Here is a 20,292-nt window from a genome sequence, read left to right as displayed (position 1 = left end):
CCCACCTAGACTGTGTCTCAGACCCTGCCAGAGAGACTACAGACGCTTCTACAAAGCACAGATTCCTTTATAAAGGAAACAAAACATCAACACTTCTCTTTCTTTCTTTGCTTCGCCTTGTTTTTGGTTGACTTGCGCGTGAGCACGGTTAAAGGTGATTAAAACATAATCCCAAACCCCACCACTGGGTCTCTCCCTTAGTAACCTGGGTCTAACACCAGCCATCAGAAAGAGAAGGAACGGGAGGGAGGCTCCTGTCGGTTCCCGTCATTAAGTGCAAACAGCCCCATGACACCCCTCTGCGGGCCAGGGTCTCGGGGGCGGGCCCTCCAGGGCTGACTGTGGCTGGGGCAGTTTGCTCTGGAAGCAGAGAGAGCAGCCTGGCGCTCCTCTGGCACTCTCAGCTGAGCAGGGCGGCTTTGCTCTATTAATACGTGTGTGTGTGTGTTCATTAGTGTGAGCGTGCGAGTATGCATGTCTGTGTGTAACTAGAGTCGTCCCGAGGCACCCTTACTGCAGAAGTTTCCTACACTGTGCTCCCCTCAATTTCCCATATGGGACACTTTAAATTGGCCCTCCTTATGGTAAAAACAAAATGCACCTGCAACAAGCTGCATTTCTTAGGATATTTTTAGAAGAAGGCGGCCGCACAGACTTCATCACCGTTCTACATGCGCAGGGACACAGACGGTGGAGGAGGTTCCTCCAGGGGTGACAGAAGACCCCGGGAACGGTTTCCCGCAACCACTGCCAGGTCTCACCTGGGAGCTTAGCCTCGCGGGCCGGACCCCCGTCTAGTCCCCCTTGTGGGTCGTGAGAAAACTGCAGGAGCTCTACAGCCGAAACCTTCAGAAGAAGAAAGTCACAGCTTGTATGTCCGCGCAGTTAAGCGCAAACCTTTAATTCTTCATCCAAAGCCAGACTCGGTACAGGGCTACTAATTTTGAAAAGGCAGCGTGAAGTGTGGAAAAGGCAACTGGGCTACTTACTGACTGAGCCACCAACCACCCAGCCTCAGTTTCCACATCTGCAAGGTGGGTCCCAGTCTCCCCCTTCTCACAGGGTGTAAACCACCCCACCCTCGTAAGGGGGCCTGCTCCACCATCGACGGTACTGCTGTGGGAGGGGAGCCCTGCAAATCTCAGGGTGCACCAGGCTCACGGGGTCCTGGTGGGTCCCGTCTGTGGTTTGATGTGGCCCCAGGGGACTGAGGTTGGCTCTGTACAGACGCTCACGCATACACGGGGGCACTCAGGTGACCCTGCTGTTGCAGAATAAAATGATTTTCTAACTGAAAGAAGGGTGTCCGAGGGGTGCTCCCTGTCTATCCCGACGTGAGGGCTGAGGCATCAGGATGACTTCTGCTGCGGGGAGCTAACTGTCCATGGGGTCCTGTGCCTCCTTCCACACAGGCACATGTCCTTTGTGAAGGCCATGGTTCGAGTCCACAGCAGAAGTGATTCACAAAGTTCCCTGGAAATACTGCTGTGAACCAAGGGGCAGAAGATGCTGCAAATGAGAACTGGTTCTCAGAGACTGGCCTGCGGTGAAGGTGGGTGAACTTCCTGCACCCGGAACAACGGGAGCTAGGGGCTGAGGCTCTGCTTGGTCCTGGCGAGTAACTTCCCAACATCTGCACAACATCCACAGCCGGTGAGGAAACCCTCGAAAGTTCTAGAAACAAGTAACCTTTAGAGAAAAGTCATGTCTTGCCTCAAGTTCAGAATTCTAATTCTTTTATTTAAATAAATGTAACCAGGTTTTAAAAAACAATGTTATGTGCTGTACGTGATTACAATTCCTGTGTCTAAGGTGAAAATACCTGGGGGAGGTGCCCTGGAAGGACAGAACACACAAGAATGCTCTAAAGGGCAGAGACCAAGAGGAAGACTCACCCCCACCCCCAAGGGCTGAGTCCAAGTTCAGACTCAGCGGGAAAGGGAACCAAGGTCGACAGTTCCTTCTCCTGCCAGGACCTGCACGAACCATAGAGGTTCTGGGTCTGGAAGACAAAGACAGGAGCAACAAGGAGGTCTAATGTGTCTCCCCCAACTCCAAGTGTAAAAAGGAGCCAGTTTGGGGGCCCATTTTTGGAGAGATTTGAATCAGCTTTGATTCAGTATAAACTGGTCACAGAGATGGCTAACACACGTACGTCATGCCCGTGTCTGCACTGATCGTGCACTGGGGAGTAGAAAAAGAACTCCTGGCTGGGAGGATGTGGTTTCTTTAAAAACAAACAACACTGACGATAACGTGAAGTGATTTACGAGGTCTCTTCTGTGGCTACGCTCAGGTGATCTCAGCCAGGACAAGTTTTAGGGAAGAAACTCCCCTTGAGCATCAGAGCTGACTTATATTAGACGGAGTTCTCACCAAAAGATCACATTTGTTTGGATGACTTTATTCCCATTTTTCCCCTTGTCTGGGGTCTCAAAGACTGTCACAGTCAAGGATTCTCTCACGGAGGGCGGGGCGGTGTGGGGGTCTCTAGGCCGCGAGGGTCACCCTGGGCGGGACGCTAGAACGTGAGCGTCAGCGTGGGCGGGACGCTAGAACGTGAGCGTCAGTGTGGGAGGGACGCTAGCCCATGAGGGTCAGCGTGGGCGGGACGCTAGAACGTGAGCGTCAGCGTGGGCGGGACACTGGGCTGTGAGGGTCAGCGTGGGCGGGACGCTAGGCTGTGAGGGTCAGCGTGGGCGGGACGCTAGGCTGTGAGGGTCAGCGTGGGCGGGACGCTAGAACGGGAGCGTCAGTGTGGGAGGGACGCTAGCCCCTGAGGGTCAGCGTGGGCGGGACGCTAGGCCGTGAGGGTCAGCCTGGGCTGGACGCTAGGCCGTGAGGGCCAGCCTGGGCGGGACGCTAGGCCGTGGGCGTCAGCATGGGCGGGACTCTAGGCCGTGAGGGTCAGCCTGGGCGGGACGCTAGGCTGCGAAGCGTCAGCGTGGGCTGGACGCTAGGCCGTGAGGGTCAGCCTGGAAGGGACGCTAGGCCGTGAGGGCCAGCCTGGGCGGGACGCTAGGCCGTGAGGGCCAGCCTGGGCGGGACGCTAGGCCGTGAGGGCTAGCCTGGGTGGGACGCTAGGCCGTGAGGGCCAGATTGGGCGGGACGCTAGGCCGTGAGGGTCAGCCTGGGCGGGACGCTAGGCCGTGGGCGTCAGCCTGGGAGGCGGGGGAATCCCGCCTGCCTCCGGGCCCCCTCCCCTGTGCCATCACCTGCCTAGCTGCCTGGTCGCGGACCTGCCCTCTGTGGCCCATGGACCAGGGAGGAGAAAGCAATAGCTGCAGAGTCTGAATGATATTCACGAACACATTACATTTTAATACACGTTCAGTTTACATATTGTACACAAGTCGATACAATGATCGGCTGCTTTTTAAGACTATCCCACGTGCGCTGCTTTGGGTAAGTGTCATCTCAGGAAGTTCAAGAGGATGGGTGACCCAAGACCCAGAGTGTATCTGGCAAAACTCGTTGCATGTTTGATATCAAGAATGTCCTGTTAACAGCCAACTAACAAAAGTCTACGTTAGAAGTGACAAGAAGAACGTTTTCAGAAAGTTCTGTTTCTTAGCTGATGCAGAAGAGAGAACAAATTTTGAGGCAATTGAGACCCAAAGGTGTCTGTATGAAGAGGTGGTGACCACTGACTCACACAAGGACTCTTAACTAGGTAAGAGGCTGTGCAGTGGGAATCAACCAGACTGGGTTGAAAATATACATGGAAAGAATAAGCTATTAAAGGGGCCCATGCGTGAATTATTCTAGAGGAAGCAGCTGCAAATCCTAAAAGGATTAATCTCTGCTGCTGTGCAGGAAAGCCTTAGTGGCTGCACGAAAAAGCCAGAGATGGAGGGGTGTCATCCATTAAAAGATTAACGAGAAAAAGCCACAGTTATAATCTAAGGTATCCTCAGTTGAGAAAGACTTATCATCAAGTGAAAAATGGTTGTTTAAATATCAGATTATTTATAGTAGACATGGAGCTGAAACAAAGTATTTCAGAAAACTTGTCAAGTTTGGATTTCCTGGGAAAAGGGTCAGTGGAAACAGGATTTACTTGCTGCAAAGACAAGTGACAAGTTACAGGTGACGGAGGCTTTTAGACCAGCTGGAAGCAGGAAAGGCCACTGTGGCCTCCCCTCCGGGAGGGCCAAGGAGAGGGCAAGGGACGTCCACCCTGCACAGGAGGCTGTGAAGGGCGGACCCCCTCTGAAGATGCTGATGGTGTGGATATCACACCGGCCTCCAAGGAGAGACGCGGCAAGAAGGAAGTGCCAACCCGGGAGGAGAAGCCGGTCTACCTGGAGCTTCTAAGCCCAAAGGCTACGGAGGCAAACCAAAGGGAGCCAGACCCGCCGGAAGCCTGCTCAGGTCTCCGACCTGGAGGCCACCAAGAAGCCACGCTCCCAGGAAGCTGTCCACAGGCTGTCCCGTTTACAGCTGGCCTGCTGGGACTGGAGACGCCCTCCTCAGCGAGAGGCAGACGGAAGTCGCCGTGTGCTGCAGTGTTAGCCAGGGTCCGAGTGCGGTTAACCCCGTTTCAGTCGTGAGGGGGGCATGGTCTCAAGCCCCGGAAAAGGAGGTCTTAACAGAGCGGGCTGGGTGGTGCTTGCTAACGCTGTCCGTTTGCGGTCCTAAGCTACGTGTCCGCCGGGCACTGCGTGGACGGCTACAGACCGCACAGTCATCAAGCAAGAGGACGCCCTCCCGGTGTTTACACGCCATGAAGAGAACTCCAGGGTCTGGTGGCGGGAGGGCTAGTTCAGGAGGTCACTGAACATGAGCAGGTGGTCTATGGCGCTAGGGCCCTGGACAGGGGTCCTGTAAGAAACGACACGGAGTGAAACAGAGCCTGCACCCCGCGGACCACGCCCTGCTCTGCTGTGGAGGGGGGGGCCGGGGGTCCCGGGGGAGGGAGCCCAACGGGGTCTGAAAGCAGAATTTTCTCTGCATCGGAAGGAAAGCCGATTGAAAACGAAATAGAAGTCAAGCAATTTGACATGATGCTTTTTATAAAAGCCCAGGTAATTAAAAAGGATGACTGGGGAATCTTGGTTCTCATCAGGTTGTGGAAAGCTCCTCTCGCCCTTGTTCTCCTGACAGATACTCGAATGTCCGTTCCAACTAGATGACAGCAGGTCTTAATACACGGGTTGGGGCTTGGCCTGACTTCTTCCAAAACCTGCCTAGGAGCTGAATGTGAATACATTCATCTACCTACTTACATCTACGGAGACACAGAGAAGACAACCCGTAGTCTGGCTGTGTGGATGCGGCTGACCAGACCCACGCTGAAAACCCAGAGACAGTTACAGGCGCAGAGGAGAGGGGGCCACACTGTGTGTGCTGGTGAAACCTTAGCTGGGTTACGGCTGCCCTGATGAGCATCCGTAGCTATGACCACAGTGCGCTGAAGGAATTGGCTAGGATCATGGCGGGTTTGGTTATTCGTCCTATTTAAATATTCATTCTAAAAATGATCATATTAAGCACTGACTTTTAAAAATATCAGCTTCTCACTTTTCACATGATAATCGCTTCCTTAAAGTCTGAGTAACGCTGTAAAACTCCCCTTCCATGTGCATGCATACCTGGAGAGAAAATACCTATGCTTTAGAAAATTCAAGATGGAAAGGATGCGGTATGAAAAAGCTAGAGGTAAACGAGAGGGAAAAGGCAGATGGACTGCCCACACAGGTGACCAAAATCCTCAAGAAGGTATATGGGTGCTGAGTTGCGCTGGTGCACACAGCTGTCTGGGTAAACACATGTTTCTTTTCAAATGACACACCCCTTTTGTTACCACTAAGTGAACAGACTTTAGAAAGAGAAGGATTTTCGTTAAATCTTACTTGAGTTCTTGTGAGCTGGTGGCCAGCATACTTCGAATGCTTTTGTCAGCCAGCGGGCAGCCCGACAGACTGTAAGACAGGCCAGAAGAGTCCGGTGAGAAGCCCTGAGGCCCAGCGTATGTCCCCAACAGACACAACATAAAACTGAAATCAAAAAGTTGAATGCAGAAAAGCGATGGGGCAAGTGCTGTATATTGAATTTTGTTGGTGCAATGAACTAATTCATGTTTCCATAGACATTTAAGGAAGCATGTATTTGCAGAAACCATTTGAAAAAGTAAGATTCAAATATTTGGGCTCTTTGGTCTCAACGTCTGTAAATCGTTTTCCAAATTTAGGTAGCTTGTTTCGAGATAAAAGACTTTATAGAACATGTCGATTAGCATGCTTTTGAAGGTCAACATATAGCACTTAAAGGGGTGACACAGAAGTCAACGTTTGTACTGGGACAGCATTGTTGAGGTAAGCTGAAAACAATAAATTGAAACGACAGAATCCACCATGAGAAAAATGAAGGCACACCTTCTATGTGAGGCGTAATTACCAGTCACATGACCACTCCCATCACACCTTGGTGTTGGACATCTGCCACCAAACAAAAACAAAAACAGCCAGAGTAGTAAGCATGTTTCCAAAAAAAAAAAAAACTTGAAAAAAGTTTCATTGTTTCCAGTTTAGCTGCAATGTCTGCACGGGGTTTAAGCTGCCTGAAGAAAGCTGCAGATGCACAGGGTCACATGGAAATGGTGTCTCCATAGCACAGAGCATCGCTCAGAACAAGCGTCCACGGCTGGCCTGTCACCCACCCGCCTGGCCCCTGGGGACATCTGTGCGCTGTGCGTGTCGCATGCTCAGACGGCAAGGCAGATACAGACCCGGGTAGAGGTGAGCCAGAGAAGGGGCTCGGGGAAGCGACCGTTTGCCGCGCGCTGTGCTTACGTTATCAGGTCCTTCTTGCTCTCCTTGCACTGGGGGTACTTGGGCTTGGGGCTCGGGATGGTCACCTCCCCTGGGTACCTTCTTTCTTCGAGGGCCTCCTGGAAGGGGTCCAAGTCTTCTGGCTGCGGGCGAAACACAGCTTCAGGGCCACAGAAGACCCTGGACACACGGACTGGAGGCTGCGTCTCCCCCACCCCCCCCCACCCCCCACCGTGTCCCAACCTTACCCTTAAAATCACAACACACTCTCGTCCCGAGGATGCAAACCCAGTTTCGTTCAAAGAGCATCTTTGGTCTGTGCGCCACTTGTCTCTCACCACTTGCTCTAAACCCCTAGTTCAGTGGAAATTCTAATTCCTGCAGCTGCACAGACAGGAGGGGCAGAGAAGCGGCCTGGCAGCCAAACAAGCTACTCAGCAGACCTTGCTCACCGGTTTCAAGACCTACAGCACTGAATCCAGCGCCGACAGGCAGAACTTAAGCTTTACACGCAAAGATATCTGGGGCATCTGGCAATCTTTGGTAAAGTGTTCTACACTATGGAAGTATTCTACATGCTTTAAGTCCCAAGGCAAGGGAAGACCAACATAGATTGATGCTGTGAGTTTAAATTACTGTTGCTGCTGCTGCTACTAAGTCGCTTCAGTCGTGTCCGACTCTGTGTGACCCCATAGACGGCAGCCCACCAGGCTCCCCCGTCCCTGGGATTCTCCAGGCAAGAACACTGGAATGGGTTGCCATTTCCTTCTCCAATGCATGAAAGTGAAAAGTGAAAGTGAAGTCGCTCAGTCGTGTCCGACTCTTAGCGACCCCATGGACTGCAGCTTACCAGGCTCCTCCGTCCACGTGAAAAATTACTGTTAGGCAGCATTAAAAAAAAATTTTTTTAATAGAATATTCTCGGGCTAAGAGGGGCCCCTTGCAGTAACCTAGAAATTCCTATAGGTGGTGATGTTCAGCAAACATGTTTCCTGAGTGCAGGGTTTCACTTGTGTGACACCTGACGAGGGCAAGGCTGCTGTCTTTTTATGGGGGCTTAATTTTAATTAAAATAAATTCATAGACTCAACTACCATGCCTTATTTGGTAGTAACGATTTAACGTTGTAGGAAAGAAAAAGTACCTTGGAATTTAGCTTGCCACTCAGATACTATTCTCCTGGATATTTAAATCAATTTGAAGAATAAACATAATAGGCTTCAGATGTAATGGCCTTATAAACAGGTACCTTCCCTGACAATTACTACAAATAGCTAATGTTTCCTTTTTACCCACCTTTCTGTTTCTGTAAGATACTTTGGCTTTGATGGTGGTCTCCCCATTGTGTTCAAAAAGAATTTTCATTTTTCAGGGAATAAAGAAGATGTCATAACTTTCAGAATTGAACACTGGAGAAAAAGTCAGTCTAATAAAGAACAATTCTTTTTTCATTTATTTTCTTAGCCTAAAGAAAATTGTAACTATTTTAATGATTTGAATTTGAAAATTGTAACTACTTCAAAAATACGTTCTTGATGTAGGTGTTTTGGTAATGTTGTAGTCAACAAAGATTTGAGTGACTGTACAAAAATAATTTATTCTAGGCGGCAGGGTACTCTTCTGCACATTTTGGGTGTTTTGGAGAACAGACGCTGTCCTTCCCTCGTAGCTCAGATGGTAAAGAATCCGCCTGCAATGTGGGAGACCTGGGTTTGATCCCTGGGTTGGGAAGATCCCCTGGAGAAGGGAATGGCAACCCACCCCAGTGTTCTGATCTGGAGAATCCCATGGACAGAGGAGCCTGATGGGCTACAGTCCATGGGGTTGCAAAGAGTTGGGCACGACTGAGCTACTTTCACTTCCCTTCCCTAGCTTCAAGGAGTTAGCTAATTAACAACACAGAATTAAACATGTAAGCATTTAAGAGTCTCCTTATTATTCCTTACTTGCAAGGAAAACCCTGCATTCTATCAATTTATCACCCGGGAAAATGAATTGGTAAGCAGTTCACACATTTTCTTAGAGAAATTGTTTGCAACAAAACACACTTGTTGGAAAATAATCATCATTCAAAGGAGTCAGTGGTTTGTTTCGCCCTCATCAATGTTACTCCCAAACCTCTTGTGCGTTAACCAAAAACGTCTTCTAAGCTCCAGTCAGCTAAAAGGGAAAAGACCATTTTCGCTAAGGTGTGCACCCAGGGCATTTTCCCTCAGTGGCGCCCGCTTGGTGGACTGGGTGGGCGGGGCTGGGGGGTCCACGAAAGGGACGTACGGTGATCTCTTTGGACTCGTCCTCGTCCATCCTGCGGGGCTTCATCTTGGTGTAGTCCACGGGCAGGTCCCAGCAGTCCCCCTCACTCAGCTGGAAGCACCGGCTGCTCACCACTGCCTGCTGGGGGGACATGGGCTCCAGGGGCGTCAGGATCGGGCAGCATCCTTCCCGCGGCCGCTGTTTGTTCATGCTCAGGTCCAGGGTCCCGTTCTCATCCACCTCCATGTCAGGGTTCTGCGAGACAGAAGGACACGGTGACCGAGCGCGTCTTCCCTCGGACCACAGCCCTTTCGCCAGGACAGAGGTCAAGCTGGAAACTCCTCACGGCAGTCTCACTCTCAGAAGCTCCCCAGGTGAGCAGAAGTGGTCCCCTCACCAGTTCTGCTCTCCACGCGTGGCTGTGGAACTGGCTGACAGGAGCACAGGGCATCCATCTGTCCGCTTACCTATGGACCACCTCTCAATCTCTCTTGTCTCTTATCCACGAATCTATCATCTCTCTATCACTTAACTATCATAGATCTGTATCTTTTTTCCCTAATATGTCTCTGCTTTTAGAAATAAGCCTCACCAGAAGAAAAACAAGTGCCTGATTTCAATTCTATCAGAGTTCAAAGACCTCTTAAGAGGTCAGAAATGGAAGTGTGTACAAATTATACATCTATACGTAAAAATGTACACAGATTTAAAATTGTCTTTTAGTTTCACTGATGCTAATACTCCCAGACTTGGAGATGAAGAAAATACAAGAATTTAGAGGGATGGAGGAGAGGAACTATAATTTATTTCCTTTTCTTGGAGGGGGGGCGGTGGGATCAAATTGAGTCCTACCAGGTACAGACTCTGGGAATATAGTAGTGAACAAAACAAAACAAATCCCTCCACACAGAACTTACTTTCCAATACAAAACCTTATCATACCTGATGAAGAGGATTTTCTATTTTAAGGCAGGGAAATGTGCAACCACAGTACAACATGCTTCCACAGCAGTGATCGCGGCTGACCTGCTCTAAGGGTCAGCAAACCTGCAATTTAGTCACCCAGCTTTGCAAAAGCCGAAGGGGTGCAGGGTGAGAGGTTTCTTTTCGTTTTGATGCTTTAAACAGATCAAGAATCCCTGAGAATCTTCCTCTCGGGAATGGGGAGAGAAGGAAGGGCAGATGGAGGACAGAGGAAAAAAAAATCAAAATACCCCCGACAATCCTCCATTTTTTCCCCCAAAGAGTCATACTCTCTTGAGCAATTTGATGTCAGAGCTGGCATGAACGCCGCTGCCTACTCAGACGTCTGGCATCTCTTTCCTCGGGATGTAAGAGCAGAGGGAAGGTGCTTGGAACCAGCCTCCGCCTCTGGGCTGTTACCGGGGTAAATCCCAGCGTATTATTCTGCCTGAACCCTTGTCAAAGTGCACCTCTGGTTTCCAGCTTTCAGACTAATACAGCCTTCATCATGTCGGACTGTAATTCCCTCGGTCTTAGTTAATATTTAATAAAGCGAAAACACACACACACATACACACACACAAAACCTCGAAAGGGTTATTGTCTTTTGTTTTCCCCTTGCCACAGAATTTCCTCCATGGCAGCCTGGCATTTTAGCAGCCCTGATCATGGAAATTGCATGCCCCTGACACTCCTCCAAAATCCAGGAATAAAAATATTAATAGAGAAGAAAGCATTTGCAAGACATAAAATTACTGACCTTTCTCCATTCACACAAATTACACCTATTTCTAACAACTACGGTCAGTGTGGTGCGCTCAGGAGCGTGCCCAGCAGAGCTGGGCGACGAGGCGGCCCTTTGTTCTGGAGAGGGGAGCTCGCGCCCGGGCCCTGGCCGCCTGGCGGCCTCTCTGGGCAGCTCCGGGCGCGGCGGGGCCGCGCGGTTCCCCCTCCTGCCGGGAGCCGGTCGACGAGGACCCGCCCTGGCCCTGCTCACCGTTTTGTCATCTGTGGTGTTCTGAACTAATGGAAGCTGACTGTAATTGCTTGGCTGGGAGCCCGCGGGGAAACGGGATTTTTGCCCTTTCTTTGTTCCCCAGCTCTGGGCTGGAGGGCGCAGTCCAGCCCTCCCGCGGCGGCCTCCGCCCGCGGCGCTGCACACCCTCCTTTGATTAAGGGCCGGGGCGCAAGGCCCCTGGAGGTTCCTAGTCTCCGTGCTGCTCTCGGGATCGGCAGGAGGGGAGCGTGGTGTGGGTCCTAGAAGGGGGAAGGGCGGTGCTCCTAAATGCACAGGTGAATCTGAAAGACTGGACTGGAAAATGTGTCCCCTGGGCCGTGCGCACTCAGGCTTCCTCGGAGCAGAGCCGGGAAAGGGCGGTCTGCGCGGGCGTCTGCGAGGGGGGCCTCGGGGTCGGGGCGGCAGGGACGGGAGGTGAGGGTGGGGGGGGCCGAGGCCCCGCCCCGCCAGGCGCGCCCCGCCCGTACCCTCGCGGCGCACAGGTCCTGCGGCTTGGTGGACAGGTTCTGCGGCATCTCGCGGCAGCGCGTGGACAGGTTGAGGATGGCCGTGGCCGCCATGTGCGCGGCCTCCACGTCGTGCGTGTAGTCGAAGCTGCTCTTGCTGCACGTGCTGCTGGCGCTGCTGCCGCCGCCGCAGCTCAGGTTGCTGCTGCTGCTGGGCGCGTAGCTGCTGGTGGTGCTGCTGCTGGGGCTGGCGTCCTTGCAGTACCGCTTCGCTGCGGAGACAGCGCGCCGCGGTGACTCGGGGGCTCCGCCCAGGCCCGCGGCCGCAGAAGCGCTCCCCGCGCCACCCGCCGCCCGCACCTGTGCGTCGGTCCCCAGGGGGACAGGGCGCCTGCCCACCAGCTAATTCCCGAAAGAAGCCTGGCTTTTCCTGCTTTTTCCTTCTTTCCCATTGTGTGGGCGGAGCCGGGAGCCCGCCGGAAGAGCGCCGAGGCTCTCAAGCAGGGGGCCAGGGCAGGGGCGCTTTGGAACTGATCCCTTAAAGGCCAGCCCTGCTTCGGGCGCGGCCACCGAGGCGCGGCCCGCACCAGCCTGACCACAGCCCAAGGTTGGCTCCTGTTACGGCTGCTCATCTACTCTCACGGGCAGACGGGGACCCTGCAGCCCACGCATCCCTCTAGAGACTGGATGGCCTGTCCCGCCCGGAGGGGCCGCAGCAGCCCTTTGGGGCGCCCTGACCTGTGCAGGTGGCCCAGATGCCCAGGGAAGGCTCTTGTGAATCTGCCAGCACCTGCGCTTTGGGAAGGGCGGGCCCTGCCGCTCCGCCCTCGTGTGCATCCCAGCCACCAGCTTCCCTCCGGGATCTGCCTGAGCAACCAGCCTCCCAACCACCCATTCGGGCCCACAGGGCAAGGGTGGCTTCCGGAGCTGTTTGCACCTCCTTTAGCGCAAGGACGGGAAGGTGACCGATGAATGACTGATTAGGATGTGCCCGGGTCATTAAAGACACAGGATGCCCTTTGCTTAGGAGTCAGCAGCTCGCCTGAGCCTGCAGAGGGGGCGGGAATTACTCAGAGGGGAGCCCCGAGGGCGCCAGGAGAGCTGACTGCAGGGTCAGCTCCTTCACAGGGCACAGGCCCCTCCTGCAGGGAGCTCAGCCGTCACCCCAACAGAGGCCAAGCTGCAGGGGGAGCCCAGAGGGGGCTCCAGCCCTGCTCAAGGCTGCCTGTGTGCACGCGAGAGCCCCATCAAGATCATTCTGGCAGACAAGTCACCTCTTCTGAAAGAGGGAGGGGACGCTGCTCCCCTGTCCTCAGCATTGCCATTCTCGTGTCTGCAACCTGGCGCCCGCCCAGGTGTGGTCAGCAAGTGACCACGTGATCAGTCAACACTGCTGGTCATCACAGCACCCCCAGAGCTGCCCCAAAGCACCCTGTTCCCACACAAGTGAAAGCACCGACTTTCACCACTGACACCTTTCGACCTGGGAAGTAAGACTGAGTTTTCCTGACCCCAAGGACGTGGCGGGGGGAGGCTTGTGAGCATGCAGCCGCCTCAGGGAAGCTGCCGGCCTTGTTGCAGCCCCGCGCCGGGGCCTGGGCCCAGTTCCACACCCTCACACCCGCCCAGTGGAGGAACAACTTGCGTCCTGCTCATCGGACTCAGTCAAGCCCGAGGACCAGTCCTCACACTTGTGCGGGTGCCTGCCCTTCTCCTCTCCCCCGTGAGCACACCTGCTCAGTGCAGCGGACAGCACGGGGGCTGTGGTCCCCCCCGAGCACAGGCGGGGAGGCGGGGGCCGCGCAGGGCACCCCAGTGGGCTCTGTAAACAAGCCAGGGCAGCGGCCGCTCGGCAGCTCACGAGCCTCGCCGAAAGGACTCAAGTTTGTGGCTTCACATCGTTTACAATTTTGTTATAAAAACGGGAATATAAAAACTGGGGGGGGGGGGAATGAAATACCACTTAGGAGAGATTTTTTTTTTTCTTTTTTCCCTAGTGAGGGTTAGACACTGGTTCAGGAAAACAAACATGGTCCACATAAATAAGGGAAAAAGTTTTGTTTTGCAATGAGGGGATTTCAGTTTCCAAAAGAAAGTAAACAGCATACGTGTGTCTAGGCAACAGACTGCACTCCGCAACTTCTGGTAAAAGGCACTGACTTTACCAAATATTCAAATCAAAAGACTCCACTTCCCCTGGATTATGCCAAGCTGATGGGCCTCATCCAGAATTTTAGCAGCTGATGGAACTGGACAATTTATTGATGCGCCCGTCAGCTCACATGACCCAGAAGGAAGGCGAAGAGAACATTTGTTTCACAAGCATCCTTTCACCGCGGGCCATCAATCATGCATTCTTTGCTCCTAATGCAAATAAGAGTCTGTGTACTTCAAGTCTCTCGGATAATGAAGCTCTTTGGTTTTAGCATTATTTCCTATTTGTAAAATATTTACAAAGCTGTTAGTGTCAGTAATCTTTATGACCAATCACACGAACAGCCGACTCATTGGAAAAGCCCCTGCTGCTGGGAAAGATCGAAGGCAAAAGGAGAAGAGGGCGGCAGAGGGTGAGATGGTCAGATGGCATCACTACCTCAACGGACATGAATCTGAACAAACTTCAGGAGACAGCGAAGGATAGGGTAGCCTGGCGTGCCGCAGTCCACGGGGTCGCAAAGACTGGGCTAGGACTTAGCAACTGAACCACAGCACGCTCAGAGCTTCTGGGGCTCACTGCGTGGACACCAGGGGGTGCCACAGAGCAGGGGCAACTCTGCCTCGCTCCCAGCCCTGGGACAGCCCCCCTTCCACTTTAACCAAGTCAAAACTTTCTTTTTCTTTTGACAAAGCTATTTTCAATCAAAGTTTTTCCCAATCAACCCGCAAACAAACGCATTCATGTTCCTCAGATGCCAGCACATCCTTGAACTTAGGAGACAGAACAGCTTCTACACCAGAGAGAGGCCCTCTCATTTACAACATGAGAAGTCCACCTGATCTTACTCCGTGCTGAGAAACATCTCAAGTGCCCTGCCCTCTTGCGCAGGAAAAGGAAAAACAGGTTGGGGTTTACAGTGATTAAAGATGATGATTTAGAAGAACAACCAGCCACCTTCCAATTTAGTCTATCTGCCTAAAAGACTCTTTCGACGTGGGTGCGTCGCCCTTCTGAACTATCGTTTTCTGTAGGGAGTAGATCACTGTGGCCTTCCGATCTGAATTTCTGTGAAAAGCAGGCAAAATGGAACACAGACGGGAGATATGCTTCCTGAGGATCCGCCCCCTGGTTGGGCCTGTGCCCCCGTCAGTTCTGGGTGGATTCAGGGGTCTGCACCCCCTAATTTGTAGCCCTGACTCCCAGACGTCATGTGGGTTCCTGGCTATGCTTTCCCATAAGCCGAGACGCGGATGCAGAGTCCTCAGGGGAACAGCGGCGCCTCCCGAAGGCAGTTTGCTCACGTGGTTTATGGTGTATCACGTCTAAACCGGGGCTGGATTCTTGGTGGTCTCCCGCCTGCTCACTCCCTCTGGGTACCATCTGCCCAGCTTCTGTCTGTCCAGGCTGCACCCGCCGTGGGGGTGGGGGTGGGCTTCGGGTCTCGGGAGATGGGACGTGGGACCCAGAGCTGCAGGGGGAGGCCTGGACCTCTCCTTGTGCACGAGCAGGTCTGCGGAGGCTGGGGGCAGGCTGCTGAGTCCAGGCACAATCTGTCCTGAGGATATGACTGGGGAAGAAGCTCCTGGAGGCGGAGGTGAGTGTGGGGGGCCGAAGAATGTGGAGGCAGGTCTTCCAAGGAGAGGCTGACCTGGAGGTGGAGGTGGAGGCAGGAAGGCCTGACCCAGAGGATGGGACCTGGAGGCACAGGAGGGCTCGCCCACGGGGCCCTCCCTACGCCAGTGATGAGGCCTGGGCCGGGGCGGGCAGGCGATGGGGAGGTGGGCAGATCAGAGACAAGGCCTTTGAAGAGCAGCTGTTATTCAGCTGCGAGCTGTGTCTGACTCTTTGCAGCCCCGCGGCCTGCAGCACACTAGGCTCCTCTGTCCTTCTCCATCTCCCTTACTTTCCTCAAACTCATGTCCACTGAGTCGGTGATGCCATCCAACCATCTCATCCTCTGTCGTCCCCTTCTCCTCCCGCCTTCAATCTTTCCCAGCATCAGGGTCTTTTCCAATGAGCTGGCTGTTCACATCAGGTGGCCAAAGTATTGGAGCTTCAGCTTCAGCATCAGTTCGTCCAGAGATAATTCAGAGTGGATTTCCTGAACAGAGAGTGGTTTAAGGATGGGAGGGAGAACGTGAAAGTTGGGAATAACCCAGAGGGCGGCTCACGAGAGGGGCCCACGCGGGGCTGAGAGTGTAGGGTTTTAACAAAGCCTGAGGGTGGTGATAAACTGCCCAGAGACACAGTGGGATGGCTTAGACCCAGTCGGAAACTTTTTCTGCGAAGGGCCTGGCAGTGGTGGAGGCTTGGCAGTCACGAGGCCTTTGATGGCACTGCACGTTGTTGTCCTGGGAAACAGCCACCATCACACAGATGAGGAAAACTGCTTCTGAGCACTGAAATTTGAATTCTTCTTTTGTTTCTCCCCCATCTATTTTACAGTGGAAATGCCATTCTTAGCTCACCATAAACAGGCCTCGGGGGAGGCGGGGAGACCCCGGCCAGGGGCAGGGCTCCCTCCTGTATCACTCCCGCTGGGGATGTCAGAGGTCGGTGTGCTCCGCCCGGAGGCAGACGACACAAAGTCGTCTCCTCACCGCCTCTGGGTCGTCCTCTCCCTTCTCTCCCGCGTCTCAAGTCCTGCCTTGCTGGCCAGCCGGCAGCTTCCACTCACTCGTGCATTTCCTGCCTTCTGGTAATTTCCACTCACAATCAAGTTTAAAATTCACCACTTTGGTAAAACTCATGCTGATTCCTTCAGGCAGCATGGACACCTTGGTTCACTGTGCCTGGGTGTGTTTCACTGTCTTCTATAACCCACAGTCTCTTCCTTGAAGCTTGCTACAAAGAAGAGGAAGAAAATGATGGATGGATGATGGGTATATAGGTGGGCCCATGGATGGATGGATGGAGAGAGAGAGGGATAGACAGACGGGTAGATGAGACACACAGCTACTCCTGAGTGTCTGGAAGAACGCGGGTGAATAAATCGATGTTTGTTGACTGTTCTTGGTCAGGGCTGGTGGGATGTGAGGGACGACCCCAGAGCCTGGGGCAAGAGTCCTGCTTTTCCAGCCTCCGCGCACCCAGACCTGACCCCTGCTCCCAGGCGTTATGCTCCCCTCCCCCCTCCCAGGAGGCTCATTCCAGTCTCTGGGGGCAGTGGCCCAGCCATTGTGCACCTGGAGCAAGTCTTGGAGACAGCTCTCTTGGGGGCGACTGCAGATGCCGGTCATGCCATGAAGGCTGCCTTTCCCTTTCCCTCAGTTTCTAGAAGACTTGGCGCTGAAGTGTCTCTTCTGTGTTCTTTTAATTTGGGGATCAGCTGAAGAGCAGGGCAACAGCAGGGGTCTTTTCTGGGGGCGAACGATACTAACATGTGTAGGTTCCCCTCGCAGCCTTGTTGGCTGAGCCACACCTAGTCAGCCAGCAGGCTGGAACAATCGCTCCCTCTGCTTTCAAGCAAACCACCACGCGGGAGGATTCATGTGTCTGTTCCCACTCAGCTCCTAAAAGGAAGGGCTGAGAAAGGGCATGGTGACCCTGGCCATGCCTTCACCAGATCCAACCAGAACAGCGCAATGGAAAGGACAGGAAATCGGGTCTCGCAGGACAGCAGCAACAGGCTGTGTGCAGACGCGGCCACCAGGCCCTAAAGCGTCAGTGAACTGGGACCCTACAAGCACAGACCTCAGTGGTGTGGTCTGAAGAATCTAAGTTCTTCAGATCCCTCATTTGCATCAAATGAATGAAGTCATAACAAAGCCTGAAATTAGCAAATTATTACTACAAAACCCTCAATTATTATGTTATACCCTAAGCCACTCCCTTTTCTCTACTTCCATCTTTGTTCCTATGTATTTAGAATTGATACACGCAAGGGTAATCAATCTGAGATACATCAAAGAAATGTTATATTTCACTCACCATGCAAATTAATTGCTATTAACATAAAGAATGACTAAAATAATGTAGAAAAATGTGCAGCAACTCATATGGAATTGTGAAAAGGTTTTGGAACTCCCCAAGCATTCAATTTAAATGGATTTTTTTGGTGTGCAGTGAGTTTAATTAAATATCTTTTTCAGAGAACTGCTCTGAAATCTTCCAAACCCTCTCTCCTGGCCTCTGGTGAAGAATGCCAAGATAAGACTCCTAAATCACCCAGCGTACACAGCCCACGTCCCCATCGGTAACATCTGCCAACTAAGTCCATATATCCCAGAACTGAAAATAGAAATGTGGTTAGATAGATACGGAAAGTCACGGAACGCAGTCTCCCCTCTGTGCTTCAATTACTTACCAAATTAGCTCTGTGATGACACGGGAACTAGCCTGTTTAGAGTTTGCACCCCTTCTTGTGGGTTCAGATATACACGAGTGAAAAGAAACGATCTTTCCCCGTGAAGCATACGTTTACCTACTTCATGGGCTCCACGAGCGAGGCCAGTGACAGGGTCACAAAGCCAGGACAGGACGCCCCCCAGGCCCCACCCTGGGGCCCGAGCCTGCTGGAGGAAGGCTGGCGGGGCCCGCGGAAGCTGCATGTTAGATTCACTGGTGACTTTTAAAAATGCTGCCCACAGGGACCACCTCTGGGGAGTCAGATTCAGCTGGTCTGGGGTGCAGCCATGGACATCAGAATTAAAGCATCTCCCCAATGAATGCACCATGCATCCTGACTGGAGAACAGGCAGGGAGCAGAGAACTCTCAGAAGGACCAGGAGCTCTGGGCGGATACCCCGGCTCTCCTGGTTTTGTCTGTGTCGGGGTGTCTGTCAGAGGAAGCTGGTGGAGATGAGGACACGTCTCAGCAGCGCCGTGGAGCAGACGAGCCCACGGCTGTCTGTCTCCACTGCCTGCCGGCGCCTGGATGACGCTCTGCCCTGGGGATGATGGGGAAGGGGTCTCCCTCCCGCCCCGCCCCCCGCCCTCTCCCAGGGCCTGCTTGCCCACGCCCGCGGGTACCTGGGGCCGCAGGAAACCCGCCTAGGCCGCGGGCGTGCTTTCCTTGGTGCCCAGCGAGCGACCCCATGCTCGGTCGGTTTGTAGGCAATGGAAATGCACAACAACAACATTATCAACGGCAAGCGTGACGCTCATGTAGAAGAGGGTGCACCTCCTACCATCGAATCCTTTGGGGGATATGTCCCTGGTTTGCACCTTGGGAGCTATGGCCCGCTTGCCATAAGTATGGCTGTCGTATGTGTTGTACTCAAACGAAGTCTTGGAATATTTCTCCAGCTCTTTGGCCAAGTTGGAGCGAGGCGTGGTGGTGGGCACGTTGTTTCTGTAGCCGTAGTGTGGGATCTCCAGCTGCTTTACAAAGCACATGGGCCTGGAAGCAAAGAGAGAGAATGGACAGCTTGCTTTCTCATGGCCACGCATGAGACGCGGTTCATCTTAAAACGAGAACATCTTGTTTCTTAGCTGCGTTAAGGAACCGGAATATTGCACTAAAATCCCAATTCTGTTTTCTTGAGAAAAAGCCAAGCATGCTGTAATGATACAACATCAAACCGGCTTCTGCCAAGATGCCGACTTTTTGGAAATAAAAAGGACAGAAAATAAAATACTTAACTTTTTGCCCTGTTTTTTTTTTTTCTTTCCAGAGTCTAAGAAAGTGTGGAGAAGAGAATGCAAAGTGAATGTGGGAAGGGATCTCAGATCCCTGTTTTGTGGGACTTTCAGACAGTGTTGCAAGCGTCACGCATGGTGAATCGAGAGAAGAAGCTCCCTTAACAAAATATGAGGAAGTGAGAGAAATACTCTCAAGGATGTGGATGGAGAAGATGCTACATAGACATGTATTCAGCTGGACAATACAATGGAACACGTCTTGATGAGTTCTGACAAATATTAATGTGCACTTTCAAGGTTGGCACCTAGTAGTCATTCATTTTTCTACATGATGGAAGAAAATGTCTAAATAGAAGAACTCTGTTACATATTCATGAATATTCTATTTGTGTTTCGTGTGTCCATTTAGATTTGCAGGAAATTGGTGCAGAGAATTCTCTTAGACTTTCTGCCCCAAACTTCTCCGTATGTTAACAAGTTTATCTATCAAATCACCAACACATTTACTTTGATGTCATTAATTTAGTTTATTTACTTCTCAAATCACCAAAAAGATGTAACAATTAGTTAAATGTCTATTATTTGGGGCATTTGAGCAGGCAGTGGGGTGGGTCATAAATGAACGAAAGCCTAGGCCTTGCCTTCAAATGTCACCTGGACTGTGATCTTGTTTTAGGAGCCCAAGGGCTCTCAGAGTCCTGGGGAATGGAGGACCCCTCGGGGCCATGAAAGTCCATTCAGTTTTAAGGGAGAAGGTGGTGTTTGTCAAGGTTAAGATCCGGGATGGGGCAGGAAAGACACCAGGAACATTGAACGATAAGGAGCAAGAAAGCCCAGTGCATCTCTGGGGGCAGAGGAGGCGGAGCGGGTGGGCCCAGGCTGGGACTGTCCACTCGTCCAGGACAAAGGACGTAGGCCTGGAAGGCTTGACCCTTAAACCCCGAGGAGGTAGGACCAGCTCTGAGGGCGGGTGTGCTGGAGCAGAGGCATCGAGGAGGGACATTTGGTGACAAAACGGAGCAGGTGCTGGGGGCCTGAGACAGGGGTCGGGGGGGAGCTTGGGCAGGACTGTAGCCCTCACCTAAGTCTCAAGGACCT

The 20,292-nt window shown here is 52.6% G+C and overlaps 1 protein-coding gene across 4 annotated transcripts in view; it reads right to left on the bottom strand.

The window, feature by feature from the left end:
- MYT1L (myelin transcription factor 1 like) overlaps positions 1 to 20,292 on the bottom strand; it is a 129,623-nt gene that overhangs the window by 57,412 nt on the left and 51,919 nt on the right. For all 4 annotated transcript variants that reach the window (XM_065947204.1, XM_065947205.1, XM_065947202.1 and 1 more), the window contains exons 9-14: positions 18,741 to 18,952; positions 15,558 to 15,560; positions 11,475 to 11,725; positions 9,048 to 9,281; positions 6,795 to 6,916; positions 5,856 to 5,924 (exon numbers count right to left, since the gene is read on the bottom strand). In XM_065947204.1, the coding sequence (XP_065803276.1) occupies positions 5,856 to 5,924; positions 6,795 to 6,916; positions 9,048 to 9,281; positions 11,475 to 11,725; positions 15,558 to 15,560; positions 18,741 to 18,952 (891 nt within the window). The remainder of the gene's footprint in view (positions 1 to 5,855; positions 5,925 to 6,794; positions 6,917 to 9,047; positions 9,282 to 11,474; positions 11,726 to 15,557; positions 15,561 to 18,740; positions 18,953 to 20,292) is intronic.

This window comes from Muntiacus reevesi, chromosome 10, assembly GCF_963930625.1.
Source record: "Muntiacus reevesi chromosome 10, mMunRee1.1, whole genome shotgun sequence".
In the NCBI taxonomy this organism is placed as follows: domain Eukaryota; kingdom Metazoa; phylum Chordata; class Mammalia; order Artiodactyla; family Cervidae; genus Muntiacus; species Muntiacus reevesi.
The sequence above is the reverse complement of the archived record's forward strand: the minus strand, read 5'-3'. Positions and strand labels throughout refer to the sequence as shown.